The 14,761-nt window shown below is 54.0% G+C and overlaps 1 protein-coding gene across 4 annotated transcripts in view; it reads left to right on the top strand.

Annotated features, from left to right (window-relative positions):
- Positions 1-14,761, top strand: part of Tfap4 (transcription factor AP-4) — a 39,648-nt gene that overhangs the window by 23,257 nt on the left and 1,630 nt on the right. Inside the window, exons 1-6 of one of the 4 annotated variants that reach the window (XM_046444205.2) lie at positions 4,913-5,168; positions 12,534-12,699; positions 12,800-12,898; positions 13,257-13,427; positions 14,036-14,176; positions 14,437-14,592. In XM_046444205.2, coding sequence (XP_046300161.1) covers positions 5,080-5,168; positions 12,534-12,699; positions 12,800-12,898; positions 13,257-13,427; positions 14,036-14,176; positions 14,437-14,592 — 822 coding nt within the window. In that variant the 5' untranslated portion in view covers positions 4,913-5,079. Of the gene's footprint in view, positions 1-4,912; positions 5,169-9,245; positions 10,784-11,727; positions 12,196-12,533; positions 12,700-12,799; positions 12,899-13,256; positions 13,428-14,035; positions 14,177-14,436; positions 14,593-14,761 lie in introns of those variants that run through there. The other 3 variants (XM_046444223.2, XM_058579446.1, XM_046444214.2) reach the window with 3 other exon arrangements.

Below are 14,761 nucleotides of genomic sequence, written 5' to 3'. Positions count from 1 at the left end.
CTCAAAGGAGCAGAATCTGGGGACTCCTTATGTTACTGCTGGAAAAGGGACAAGTGATGGAAGGAGGTTAGGGAGGAGGAGTGGTGTCCAGTGATGGTATTTCAGTTTGGGGATAGGACTGGGCTGCACAAGATAAGGAGTGTTTGGATTTGCACTTCTGAGGCATGGGAGAGCACTGGGCTGGGGACACCAATGAAAGAAAGGGCCTTAGCAGAAATGGTGAAGCCACCGAGCTCGGTGGTGCATGCCTGTAATCCCAGCAGCTTGTGAGGCTGAGGCAGGAGGATCATGAGTTCATAGCCAGCCTTAGCAACTTAGCAAGACCATAAGCAACTCAGTGAGACTAAATAAAATAGAAAATAGGTGGGGCTGGGGCTGTAATTCAGTTGCAGGGCGCTTGCCTAGAATGCATGAGGCACTGGGTTCAATCCTCAGTACCATATAAAAGTAAACTAATAAAATAAAAGGCATTCTGACCATCTATAAATACAAAAAAAAAAATTAAAAATAAGGCTGGGGATGTGGCTCAGTGGTCAAGGGCCCCTGAGTTCAATCCCCAGTACCTGCCCTCCCCACCAAAAAAAAAGAAATGGTGAAGCCATTCCCAGTGTGCCCTCTGGGAACTAGGCTTAGTCAAAAGAATAGGGACATGTGTGCTTCTTCCAGCTGTCATTCATTCCAAGCACTGGAGAAATTGCTCAGTGTATAGTTATGTGGCCCAGTATTGTACGTGTCCCCAAATGTGGTCATTTCCTAAGCAAATTCCCTGTCACCACAAGAAGGCTGTGAACTCTTTGAATGCAGTTTGTCTGCTTTGACCTCTGTCTTGCCAATTTAGGGTTTGTCACCTGTTAAGGCAGGGAGAAGCAGCAAGAACAGGAATTCTCCAAGGCTGGGCAAAGGTTTCCCACCTTCCTCTGGAGAGATGTAAAAATGATATCCATGTCCAGACCCAGAGGGGATGTAGGGAATTTGGTGGGTAGCCCTGACCTTGCTGCCTCTTGCCTTGGTCATTGTGAACCACTTCACTCAGCAGAAGAGGGGACTGTCATACAGCAGGACTCACGGGAGACCAGTGGGACACTCGGTTGAAGGACAAAACATAAGCAGGCACCAAAAACTCAGTAATCAAGGAAACAAATTTTTTTTTTTTTTTGTATCAAGGATTGAATCCGGGGGCACAGAACCACTCAGCCACACCCCCAGCTCTTTTTATTTTTTGAGATAGGGTCTCACTAAGTTGCTGAAGGCCCCTGCTAAGTTGCTGAGTTTGGCTTTGAAATTCTGATCTTCCTGCCTCAGCCTCCTGAGCTGCTGTGATTACAGGCATGCACCACTGTGCCTGGCAAGAGAAACGATTTTTAATACAATCAATTAAAAATATATTTTATTTTAAATTTTTTATTATTTATATTTGGTACCAGGGATTGAATCCAGGGGCGCTTAACCACTGAACCACATATCCAGCCCTTTTTCATATTTTATTTATAGGACAGAGTCTCACTGAATTGCTTAGGGCCTTCCTAAGTTGTTGCCGCTGGCTTTGAACTTGCAATCCTCTTGCCTCAGATACCTGAGCCACTGGGATCCTAGGTGTGTACCACTGTGCCCGGCAAGAATCAAAATTAAAGCAAAAGAAAAAATTCAATAAACAAAATATCTTTTTTTTTTTTTTTGGTGGTGCTGGGGATCAAACCCAGGACTTAATGCATGCTAGGCAAGTGCTCTACCATTGAGCTATATCCCCAACCCAAACTATCATAATTTTGGGGGGGATGCTAGGGATTGAACTCAGAGGCACTAGGCCACTGAGCCACATCCCCAACCCTATTATGTATTTTATTTTGAGAAAGGGTCTCACTGAGTTGCTTAATGCCTCGCTTTTTTTTTTGCTGAGGCTTGCTTTGAACTCGAGATCCTCCTGCCTCAGCCTCCCGAGCCACTGGAATTACAGATGTGTGCCACTATGCCCAGCTCAAACTATCATAATTTTAAGAATGGCTATATTCCAGGGGTTGGGGTTGTGGCTCATGGTAGAGTGCTTGCCTAGAATGTGTGAGGCACTGGGTTCGATTCACCACATAAAAAATAAATAAATAAAGGGCTACCAACAACTAATAAAAAGGAAAGAAAGGCTATATTCCAGAGCTATGTAAGACTGTATTGAATCCTGAAGGAAAAATAAAAATCATAATATTGAATCTTCCATTAAGACGTGAGCATTTTGGGGCTGGGGATGTGGCTCAAGTGGTAGCGCGCTCGCCTGGCATGCGTGCGGCCCGGGTTCGACCCTCAGCACCACATACAAACAAAGACGTGAGCATTTTGCCCATCATAAATTTTGGGCAGTGATTTTTAAATTTTAATTAATATTTTGGTACTGGGGATTGAACCCAGGAGTGCTTAACCATTGAGCCACATCTCCAGCCCTCTTTTTTTTGTTCCTTTGCTTAGGGCCTCACTAAGTTGCTGAGGCTAGCTTTGACCTTGCAATCCTCCAGCCTTAGCCGCCTGTCTCTGGGATTACAGATGTACAACACCTACCTGGTGATTTTGAAAAAAAAAAAAAAAAAGAAGAAGAAAAAAGTGCTGCGTGGTGGCGCTAGCCTGTAATCCCAGTGGCTCAGGAGGATGGAGAGTTCTAAGCCAGCCTCAGCAGAAGCAAGGAGCTAAGCAATTGAGACCCTGTCTCAAAATAAAATACAGAAAAGGGCTGGGGATGTGGCTTAGTGCCTCTGAGTTCAATCCCTAGTATCCCCACCCCAAATAAAGTTATGAAGAAAGACATGATTTTTTTTGAATGTCAGATTTTTTTTTGTGTGTGTGTGATTCCTAAGTTTTGCTATTTCATTGCATTCCAAGGTGTCTGTGTGGTCTTGGAAACGACTCCCAAGAGAAACAAAAAAAGTAGTCCCGTGTTTCCTCTGTACCTTCAGGCCCTGGAATGCTACCTCTTTGAGTAGAAAGGGCCAAAGTACAGTCCCTGTTCTCTGGGAGAGAAAACTGGACCAGGTAGACATCTAGAGATGACTTTAAAGCTACATTTAACATGACAGGAGGGAGCACCCCTGCACATAAGCAAATCTCAGTACAAAACAAGTCCCCAGTCACAGTGTTGGAGGGGTGGTGGGGTATAAAAGGCATGGGCTTAGGAGGTTCTAGTGAGTATTAGTCTTCTTAGCTGCAAAATGGTATAGTAAAGAGACAGTGATGCATCAGAATATCCTGCTCCAAGGGGAGTAAAAGATGAACTTCCCCAGCAGCACCCAGCCCATTCAATACCCCTGAGGTAGATAGAGCTCAAGGATGCTACATTTACTGGCAGCCTGTAATCTCAGTGGTTTGGGAGGCTGGGGCAAGAGGATTGTGAGTTCAAAGCCAGCCTCAGCAACTTAGTGAGGACTTATTTAAAAAATAAATAAAAAATAAAGGGCTGGGGATGTGGTTCAGTGGTTAAGCTTCTGGGTTCAATCCTCGGTATGGCGGGGGTGGGGTGGGGAAGGACTGTTACATTGTCAATTAAGCCTCCTAGGGATTCTGGAATCAGTACCCAGAGAAACTGCCTTAACAGGTTGTTTTGAGTACTGGAGAATATGTATGCAAAACTGGCATCTACACAGCGTTGTCAATACGTAATAACAATAATGTTTCCTAATAATAACTGTAACAATTGTTATTAGTAGGAGCATTTCAATTAGGAAGCGCGATTTGGGCGGAACCTGGAAGGCGGATGGGATTGGGAAAGGCGGTGGGCAGGAGTGAGGACATTCCAAGGCAGGCGTGGGTTTCCTGAACCAGGGGAGGGACTGTGGCCGGAAGGTGGGGGGTGGGGGCGGAGGACGGAAACTGGCCGCTACAGTGTCCCCCTCAAGGCACTATGCCATTACCCCCTTGTACAGAGCGCACCCTAGCGGAGGAGCAAGTTCCGTCCATGCTTCACTATGTTGTGTGAAACTGCAGTGTTCCGCCCCCAGAGGAGGAATGTGGGGGGAGACCCGGCAGCAATGATCAGACCTCCGGGCTGCGCTGGCTGCCTGTCCCAAGGCGCCGCCGCCGTTCTTCCCCCGCTCCCTGCCCCCCAGGCTTCCCAGGGCAGCTGCATCCCAGGTGCCCAGCTCGCTGCCTTCGCGGTCCCCTCCCTGACTCCGGGATTCCTAGGCTCTGGAGCTGTCCGGGCAGCCAGCAGGGCAGGGACGGAGGGGGGAGGCTGGTCGGCCTCCTGAGTCAGCCCCAAGTTACAAGTGGGAAGAGGTGGCTGTGACGCAAGTTTCCAGGGGGCCCTGGGTCGGCTCGGAGGGAGCGCGCCAGAGTGGCTCCACTCCGTGTAGTTGCAATCGTGAAAAAGCGAAAGCCCAAGCACGCATCCCAGGCCGCCTTCCCGCTGCCGCTGCAAGCGGAACCCAATCGCGTCCCCCATCCCCGACTCAGGGCCCTGGTGAGCATAGACCCTGCATTGGGCAGTCCCCAGCGGACCCCGAGCGGCAAAGACTGGGCTCCCTCACAGAGGCTGGCCTTTTTTTTTTTTTTTTGCAATGCTTGCCAACCTGTCAGCTGATGGACCTCATCACCCATAGTGGCGCATGTAGCTGGGCCGCAGCTCGCTCAATTCACGCCGCGTTTCCCCAGCCGGTCCGCAGCCCTGGGCCCCCTGCACCTTCGGGGAGGTCTGCAGACACTGGTTGCAGGCGGCCCCCCGGGGCCCATGCCCCTCTCGCCTCGGCCTTGCGCCGCCCGGGGGACTCTGCAAATAGTCCTTTGTTTACATGCAATTCCTTACTCCGCGGAAGGAGGCCGGGGGAGTGCTGAGTTTTCACCAGCTGTTTCCCGCCTTGAAACAGACATCTGATCAGCTGCAAACACACACACACACATACACACGCCCGGGGAGGCAGGCCGGAGAGACCTCCCTCCCGCCCCTCCCGCCCGCCTCCCTCCCCTCGCTGCCGCCGCCGCCGCCAGCATCTGGGACCGGCCGATTCTGCACCTCCGTCCGGCGCTGCCCTTTGATTCGGATTTCCATCTTGCATTCTCCGGCGGACCGCGGGACCCAGCTCGTGCAGAGGAGGGGGGCCGATCGCTATGGAGTATTTCATGGTGCCCACTCAGAAGGTGCCCTCTTTGCAACATTTCAGGAAAACAGAGAAAGAAGTGATAGGAGGACTCTGTAGGTGTGTACTCCTCCTACCCCCACCCCTTCCTACCATTGCAGCCCCTGGCCAGCCCGCCCGGGCGGGCGCGCGTGTGCGCACGCATGGCCCGCGCTGCCGACCCTGCTCTTCTTTCTTAGCCACCGGGGTGGCTGCAGCCCCGTGCCGTGGGCTTGAGCCGCCTGGGGACCTTCCTTTCTCAGAACGTGGGGACCCCGGGCGGCCCCAGCCACTTTTGTCCGCTGCAGGCGGGCGAGTCGCGACGTTTGTAAATTGCAAACAGACCCACGTGGTTCTGCAGCAGTCCCGGCCATGCTTGGTGCTGGTGTCTTTACCCCCTCGCTTCCTCCCCCCTTCTCGCGGCTGCTTCCTTCCTTTCCCTGCTTCCTTGTGCTCTCAGAGCCCCCCTCCAAGGGAACTGGAGGGGTCCCAGGCGCGCGTGGAGCCCCGGCGAGGGCAGCTACAATGCAGCCCTGCCGCGGATCCGGACGCGGGGGGGGGCGGGGAGCCGGGTAGTGTGCGTGTTTGCAGAGAGCGGAGTTGCTTCGGGGTTGGGGGCATGCTTGTGTAGGGCTGCGGGGATGGGCGGGCCCAGAGGGGCAGCGCGGCGGGCTGGAGCGCCGCGGCCCTGGACATCTTGGTTACTGCTGGGTCGCTCGCTTGCCCGCCCGCGCCCGGGCGCTGTTTACTAGCGAGGCCTGGACGTGACTCTGCAGCCCTCTTGGAGTAGGCGGGCCTGTGCGCGCGTGGCCTCGCGGGAGCTGTAGTTCTCCGCGCGCGGCTGTTGCGGCATTGTGGGACTTGTAGGCACTCTGAGGCCACGCTTTCCCCGCACAAAGCTCAGCCTCTGCTTACAGTAGGGGCGAGACAGGCCAGGTGGGGAGGCCTTTTAGGTACGCGGCACCTGAGGGTGGCCTTGGCTGCGCAAGGCCGCCCCTCTCCGCACGTGAACTTTCCCATCCCAGGATCCTTCCCTCAGCGGTAAACCGAAATCGCTCGTCTGGTCACAGCCGAGTGGATGGCCCAGGGTCCTCAGCCTTCCATAGAAGCCGCTTTGCAAGCTTGGCTCTGGCTTGCCCCAGATCTATCCTTTACCAAGGGTGATGGATTCTCTGGCCACTAGTAGTGGAATCGCCCTGGATACGTTAGAATGCACAAGCCTGTAACTCTGATGGCAGGGCCCGGGCATCTGCTTATTGTGGACCCCGAGTGGCCAGCCAGGGGTGCGCGCAGAGATGGGGAGTTTCTCCAGCTCGCACAAGTTTGGGACCTGCAGTCTTTTTCTTGCCGTGCTGCTCCAGAAGCGAAATGGCTCCCCAAAGCTGGAGCCACGTGCTCTGCCGCCCCGGGCAGGCGGGGCGGGGTGTTAGGGAGGAGGAGCCCACATGGTGTATCCCAGGCCGGTGGACTCCACTGCACAGGCACACATCCCGCCTCAGGCCTCCCATCTTTCTCAAGTTCACAGTCAATACCAGTTAATGGGTCTGGTAGCTGGCAGTAAGAAAAGGTCCAGCAGTAATAAGTCGCTTTACTAGGGTTTTCTCATTGAGTTGTCATAGTCTTCCTCTGAGACTCCTTGTCTTCTGATTCCTTTGTAAAGATGAGAACATGGAGGCTGGCTAGACCAAGTGGTGGAGGTGGGTCTGCAACACCGATCCCAGAGGCCTGCCCTTCCACTTGCTATTGGTAGCTGGGATGGGCAGTGGAGGTGAGATTGAATTCCAAACTATTGAGAGGACTCCTTTGGCCTCTGACCTGTGCAGTCTTGGGCAGTGAGACCCTCTGACTGCCATGCTTGGGCTTTGGTTGAGATTTCTGGGGCCTATTAAGATTCTGGCTTCACTCCATCTCTGTCCCAAGTCTCCCTTTGAAGGAGGCCAGCAGACCACTAGGAGGTATTAGCCTTGGCAGACCCAGTGCTTGAGGTAGCAGGGCCTGCCTCCTGGTGCACAAGTCCTCAGCCTGACCCTCTTCTAGGCAGTTACCAGCTATGCACTGGGCCAAGAGTCAAGGCCTCTAAGGTTTGTTCATTTTCACCTGGGGCCACAGGGTGACATGGGAATACTGACCTTCTGGCTGGGTGAATTTGATTCTCTGGGTTGTCTCAGGCTGGAGGACTTCACTTCATTTCTGTCTAGCTGAGCCTTCCCTGCCCCTCTCCTCTGTCTCCCAGGCCAAACGGGGAGAGAGAGGGTTGTAGGGTACAGTGCTGCCTGGAGGTTTTGGACCTGTTGTCTAATGGTCCTTAGCCTTGGAAAAAGGGAACACCTCTGAGAAAGTGTCTGGAAGCTGTTAAAGTGTCATTCAGACTCTGAAGAGCAGGTGGCCTTATCTTTGTAAGCTCTTTATAAAAGTGCTGGTAAAAAGGGAGTTAGAAGGCTGGGGTTGTGGCTTGGTGGCAGAGCACTTGCCTAGCATGTGTGAGGCACTGGCTTCAATCCTCAGCACCATGTAAAAATAAATAAATAAACAAAGTAAATGCTCCTAATTAAAAAAAAAAGAGGAGGGGCGGGGAGTTAGAGAAAATTAAAGGCTTTGGATTATGGAGTCCCTGATCCTATATTTAGAAACACCAGCTAGATGCTGGAACTGAGGATACAGCAGTGAATAAGACCTGACCACTGGTGCTAAAGGGTCCTTTCGGCCCCTGAGAGAGCCACAGGGTGTTCTGGACACCTGGGTGCAAACCCTGGGAAACAGGGAATCCTGTTATCCTCCTATTATGTTCTCTCTCATTTATTTATTTATTCATTCATTCTGGGGATTGAACCCAGGGGTCTACCACTGATCAGCACCCTGATCTCTTGAGAAAGGTCTTGCTAAGTTACCTGCAATTCTTCTGCCTCAGCCTCCTGAGTTGCTGGGATTACAGGTGTCTGCCACCATACTTCTCTCTATCTTCTTTCTTTTTTTTGGTACTGGGGATTGGGTGCCTAACCACTGAGCCACATCCCCAGCCCTTTTTATTTTTTGAGACAGGGTCTTGCTAAATTGCTGAGGGCCTCTCTGAGTTGCTGAGGCTGGCTTTGAACTTGGCGATGATCCTTCTGCCCCAGCCTCGCCAGTTGCTGGTATTCCAGGCGTGTGCCACCATGCCCAGCTCTCTCTCGTTTACATTTTACCATGACCTTGTGAAATGAGGCAGTATTTCCACGTTTTACAGGTGGGGGAGACAGAGGCTGTATGAGAGACACAGTGGCACAGCTTGTGGTTCCACAGCCAGCAGGTGGCTAGGCTGAAGTTGACACTTGAACCCAATACAGGGTTCCCTCTGATGGGCTGGAGGAGCTGGAGGGAGGTGAGGTGGGGGCAGAATGTCTGCCTGGAGCAGCTTGGGCATCCTGTGTTCTGGAACCCAGGAGGGTGGCGGACTGGCTGTGGTAGGTTGGAGAGGGGTGTATGGCTAGAGGCAGTGGGACCTGTGCAGACAGAGAAGTAAGAGTGCCCTGGGCATCCTTGGTGGGCAGGTTCTCCCCGCTTCCTGTTTTTTGTGTGGACTTCCTCACCTTTGTGTGGATGTTTAAGTGACTCTGGGATGTATGAGTTGAGGGGATTGTGAAATGAGAGTTTTCAGTGACCCGTTGGAGGTAGAAACTGGGCAGTCAGGTTGAGGGGATAGGAGACACTTGGTCTTAGGCTGGGCAGGAGGAGCACGTACTGGTCAGGAATCTAGGTGTGCAGAGTATACCATTGTCCCTGAACATCTGTGTGGGTTGCTGCCCGTCTTCCCAGATTTCTAAGGATACTGTTGTAGGAGGGATAGCAGCCCTGCCCTTGACCCCCAAGCCTGCTGCCCAAATTTTACACCTTGACTCTTTGGCTGCCCAGTGTCCTGCCTTATTCCTGAAGCTAAGCAGGCCCTGGTCAGCCCCAGCAGACTGGCTGTCAGAGGACAGTGAGGTGAGGGGGAGAAGAAGCCAGAGCTACCTGCTGCCAGTGGCCTCTAGTCCCTTCTCTGCCCACCTGGAGGAGTAGAAGTTGGGGAGGGTAGTGGGACTTTTTTTTAAAATATATTTTTTAGCTGTTGATGTACTTTTATTATTTATTTATTTATATGTGGGTGCTGAGGATCGAACCCAGTGCTTCACACATGCTGGGCAAGCGCTCTGCCCCTGAGCCTCAACCCTACCCGGTAGTGGGACTTTTACCATATGGTTGGTTACTGTGAATGGAGTTTACTTCTGCAACACACAGAAAAAGCTGTAAGGAACTTTCAGGTAGTTGTAGGAAGATCCACTTTATGCAGTGCATATCTCCTGGAAATGACAGTTAACTATCTTTCATCAGTAGGAACCTTGAGTTGGTCAGTATTTAGAAGCCCTGATTGGTCATCATTCCACCAGTCAGCATTCCTGGTTAGATAACACTCCACGAATCAGAACTTCAGGTTAGCAAGTAGTCCATTAAACAGTTCTAAGCTGGTACTTGTGGTGCTGTTCAGATGAGTTATAATTGAGAGTCTTGGTGGCAAATTCAGGTCTACATGAAGAGCCGTAGCTGAGGGGAAGTCTCTTTTCTTGGAGTTAAGCAGCTGGTTCCCAAGTCGGGGCTGGACTGATGGGTTTGGAGGGAGTGGGCAGGATGGGACATTCGGAAGAGCTGGGCTGGTAGCTTCTGGTGCAGAGGAGGGGCTGACATGGGCCATGGCTCTCAGGGTCTCTTCCTTCTGGAATTTTGGGGTTGGGCCTTTCAGGACCAGGGCTCCATGGGTTCCTTTGAGCTCCCCAGTTAGGAGGCATCCTGCGGGGGTAGCATAGAGAGGCTGAGGGTCAGCTCCCTTGGCTGAGTTTCATGGTGAGACTTGGGCAAGGAGTCACAGGAACATACATTCCACTGCACCCTGCTTCATCCTCTGCCAGGTGCGACCTTAGGCAAGTCACTTCTTGTGGGCCTGGCCCCTCATTGGGGGAGGGCAGGAACACAAGCACTGTTCTTGCAGCTACACCCCTTTTGCTGAGCTGCCCTAGGCTGGGTGTGAACAGTCCATAGAGGGCACCAGCAGCTGGTGGGGTGTCTGCAGGAGCCTGCTGTGCCTTGGTCTGGCTATTTGATCGTGGGCATATCCAGCGCGTAGCCCTCTACATGGATGACTGCTCCCTGTTGGTCAGTGGGGATAATGCAGAGCCTGTTCTGCCCCATAGCTCCTTACCTGCTTGGGTCCCAGCTCCACCACTTGCAGTAACTTGTCCCTTTCCAAGACTCTGTGTCTTCCTCTTTATATGGGAACCATCAGGCCACCTGACTCAGGAAGACTGTGACAATTCAATGAAGAAATGCTAGCAAAGTGTGTCCAGCACATTACATGAAGAATACAGAACATATTTTACTCATTCCTCTATTCTAAGCCCTCCAGGGGCCAGGCTCTGAGGGCACTTGAGCCTCAGCTTCTGCCCTGCTCTTTTTCTTTTTGCAGACACCCTGTCACTCCCATTATGGGGCAGAAAATTGTGAAAAAGGGAGGCACCTTGGCCTGAAGACAGGGAGATGGATGTTCAGCTGTCTGATCTAAAACTGTGGCTTTCCAGACTCTGGACCCTGAGTGAAGGGGAACGTCATCTGTAAAGGGAGGGATGTGGTTCCCTTCCTAGTGCAGACATTCCCAGGCCCTGTGAAGGGTCTGCACCCTGGGGCTCTGGGTGGGTCCCAGCCCTGGCCTTTGGGCATTGATGTGGGTGGGTGGGTGGGGGGCCTTGGCTTGGTGAAGCAGGAAGGGGCTGATTTGCCTCCAGACCCAACAGCAGCTGATGGGGAGCTAACTCCTAGCTGGCCACCCTCTGTTGGGAGAGGAAGCTGAGGCCTAGGAAGGGGAGGGATGTGTCCAGAGGCCCTCAGGGAGCTGAGGTGGGACAAAAGGGGCAGGTTGGGTGGGGCAGAACAGGCCTTGACTGTTTCCATCTGTTCCTCTGTGTTCTCCCCTGGGCTGCTGTGTAGCTCCTTTTCTTTTGGGGATAAGGACAGAGACCAAGTCACAGCAAAGGAGTTAGACCAGGCTCCTCCTTGACCTTGATGAGTGCTCCACAGAGACCTTTCCCTATTCCCCCGTCCCAGGAGCACAAGCTTCCTTGGCTAAGACCTGAAACAGGTCACCCTGGGAGGGCCCCTCAGGAAGAGGCCAGGCTGTGGCTTTGGGTGGGGCTGGCGGCCTCTGCTAGGAGCCCAGCATCTGGAAGCCATCAGGCTGGGGCTGGGTGGGGGAGTTGCAGGGGAGGGCCGGGAAGTGGGGCATGCCTCCTCCAGGCCACACACAGGCCCACCCCTCGGGAGCAGTGGCGCAGGCCCACAGGCTCCCCTGCTGCCTTGCCTCCTCTAGTGCCCGCAGCCTCGCCCCCTTCCTGGCTGCCTTCTCTCTCACCCCACTGGCTACTGCTCCTGCACCAGGCAGTAATGTCGCCCACAGCCTGCGGGGAGTCTCACTTCTCTGGCACAGAGTGGGCCTGCCTTTTGGAGTAGGTGGGCTCTGCGGAGAACTGTCCTAGGGATTGTTGGCTTGGTGTCCCCTCTGTGGAATGAGTGGTACCCATCTTATCTTTTGTGAAGTCTTAGTCTGCGGGGCTGGGGCTGGACTGGGGTGCTAGGGGAGTGTAGCTGGAGACACGGCTGTAGGGGTAGGAAGGGAGGAGGAGGAACATTTTCTCAGTCCTGGGGTGGCAAAGGCTGAGTCTGAAGGAGATGGTCCAGATGCACGGCCTGGAGCTCAGACATGTCCCAGCAGTGTCTCTGATTGTGGCCTGGGGTCCACCTGCTCACAATCACAGGGAACAGCCATGGAGGCTACAGGGCCTCACCCAGACCTTGCTAGATACTGGAGCCAGCATCTGGGGGTCTGTAGTATATAAACTCCTGTGTAGTAGTGTGTGTGTGTGTGTGTGTGTGTGTGTGTGTGTTGCTGCTCGAGCATAGGGCTTGGCGAGCACTCTACCATTGAGCTACATCCCTATGTAGCCCTTTTTTAAAATTTGATTTTGAGACAGCATCTGGCTAAGTTGCCTTGGCTGGCCTCAAGCTTGTGATCTTCTTGCCTCAGCCTCTGGAATAGCTGGGATTACAGGTGTGTGCTACCTCACCCAGATTCCTGGGTGTTTCTGATACCCAGACATGTCTGGGAGCCTCTGATCTGGAGGATACCTCTTTCCAGGAAGGAAGCCAGGGAAGGGTTAGGTTTGGAGCAGGCTGCCCTTGCCTGAAGCCAGCTGTCCAGGGAGCACCTCTCTGTCATCTTAGGTGATCTGCTGGGGTGTAGGCATCTGTGTGATCTGGCCTCTTTTTGCAGCAGGGCAGAGATGCAGGTTACACCCAGGGCCCTCAGGAGATGAATTTGAAGATAGGTCCACTGGGGGTGGGGTTCATACTGTACCTAGCCTGAACCTGCCCCGTCCTTCCTTGCAGCCTTGCCAACATTCCACTGACCCCCGAGACCCAGCGGGACCAGGAGCGGCGAATTCGGCGAGAGATTGCCAACAGCAACGAACGGAGGCGCATGCAGAGCATCAACGCAGGCTTCCAGTCCCTCAAGACCCTCATCCCCCACACAGATGGAGAGAAGCTCAGCAAGGTGAGTAGGGAGGGCTTCCTGGAGTCAGTGCAGGCTGTGGTTGGGAAGGGAAGTGGGCTTGGGTAAATACCACAGCGACTTTGTTCCTTCTTGCCTTCAGGCAGCTATTCTCCAGCAGACGGCAGAGTACATCTTCTCCCTGGAGCAGGAGAAGACCAGGCTCCTGCAGCAGAACACACAGCTCAAGCGCTTCATTCAGGTACCCAGAGGGGGCCTCCTTTTCTCAGCACCCTCCTCCTGGCTCCCTCACCTCAGCATGGGCAGGCCTGGACCCAACCACTGGCCTGGGATGCAGATGCAGCAGCAGGTCCCATCTTGTCCACCAACCTGCCTACTTCACACACTTGCCTTCCTGCCAGGGCCTCAGTTTCCCGTTTTGTGTGGTGGAGTGGACTCTGGAAGGCATTTGGCCAGTTTGTTGGATTTGCAAAATGGGCTTCCTAGGTGGGTCCATCTCTGTTGGGCAGCTCCATGGGGTTTGCAGTGGAGCCCATCTCCATGGTGGTGTTCGTGGTATGGGGGTGTCAGCACACTCACCAACCCCTTGGGGTCCCTAGGAGCTGAGTGGCTCATCTCCGAAGCGGCGGCGGGCAGAGGACAAGGACGAGGGCATTGGCTCCCCGGACATGTGGGAGGATGAGAAGGCGGAGGACCTGCGGCGGGAGATGATTGAGCTGCGGCAGCAGCTGGACAAGGAGCGCTCCGTGCGCATGATGCTGGAGGAGCAGGTGAGGCAGTGCCCTCTGCCGGCCGGGCGCGGTGCCGCGGGCGCGGAGGATGGATTCTGTGGTCTCTTCTGCCCTGGCGCCTTCCGTTTAGCAGGTATTTACGGGAGCACCTGCTTTGTGCCAGTCTTAGGAATGGAGAACAGCCAGATAGGGCCCTACCCTCCAGAGCCACCTTTTGCGTGGGGGCGAGGGGAATCAGTCATAGTCTGGAACCGAGGGCTGGGGTATAGATCAGTGACAGCACATGTGTTTAGCATATAAAGCTCTGGGTTCAGACCCAGCGCCAAAACCAAAAAAAAAAAAAAAAAGAGAAGAGCTGTGCCATCAGGAGGGGATTGACCTACTTCTCCAGGGGTACTCCCCGGTTCTACATGGAAACCAGCTAACCAGACACAGAAAGGAGAAGGGTGCTCCAGGTGGAGGGAAGGCCCAAGGGCTGGAGGGGGAAGAGGCCTGGTGGGGCTCTGGTGAGGACTTTGGTCCTCACGCTGAGGAGGGCCAGGATTTTGGGTTGGGGCACGCTCTGTGCTTGGGCTTGAGGGTTTAGTGAATGGCTTGCTTTGCTGCTGGTTTGGCCTGCTCTTGACTGCTGTGCGCTCCACCTGCAGGTGCGCTCGCTTGAGGCCCACATGTACCCGGAAAAGCTCAAGGTGATCGCCCAGCAGGTGCAGCTGCAGCAGCAGCAGGAGCAGGTGCGGCTGCTGCACCAGGAGAAGTTGGAGCGGGAACAGCAGCACCTGCGGACCCAGGTGAGCAGGAGGCTCTGGGAGGGGCCCCCTGAAAACTGCCCTGGGGTTCCACTATCTTCTTCAAGGGCATCCCCCCCACACCCAGTAACTTATAGACCCCCACTAGAGCCCACACCACCTTGCCATAGTGCCACGCCAGGGACCACATAGATCTTGCTGGGGGGGGGGCAAATAAGACCCAAACTACAGGATCCCCATGAGTAAGGGAGGGTGATGGGCTGGAAGGGCCTTTGGAGAGACTGAGGGCTTCTGTTTTGCAGCTCTTGCCCCCTCCGGCCCCTACGCACCACCCCACAGTGATTGTGCCAGCACCAGCCCCCCCCCACTCCCACCACATCAATGTTGTCACCATGGGCCCCTCCTCAGTCATCAACTCTGTGTCCACTTCCCGGCAAAATCTGGACACCATTGTGCAGGTACTTGGGCTTGGGGAAGGGGCAGCTTGTGGGGGGGACTCTGGGAAGAGACTTTTTAGGGGAGTTAGAAAAAATGGAAGAGGAGCCAGAGGGCCTTGGGTTGGGTGAAGTCTGGATGCCCCTGGGGAGGTCTCCTCCCTGTGTCTCTGGGGACAGAGAACTAGAGAGT

Source organism: Marmota monax, unplaced genomic scaffold (assembly GCF_021218885.2).
Source record: "Marmota monax isolate L192 unplaced genomic scaffold, Marmota_monax_Labrador192_F-V1.1 WCK01_AAM20220418_F8-fsc00035, whole genome shotgun sequence".
NCBI classification, from domain to species: domain Eukaryota; kingdom Metazoa; phylum Chordata; class Mammalia; order Rodentia; family Sciuridae; genus Marmota; species Marmota monax.
The sequence above is the reverse complement of the archived record's forward strand: the minus strand, read 5'-3'. Positions and strand labels throughout refer to the sequence as shown.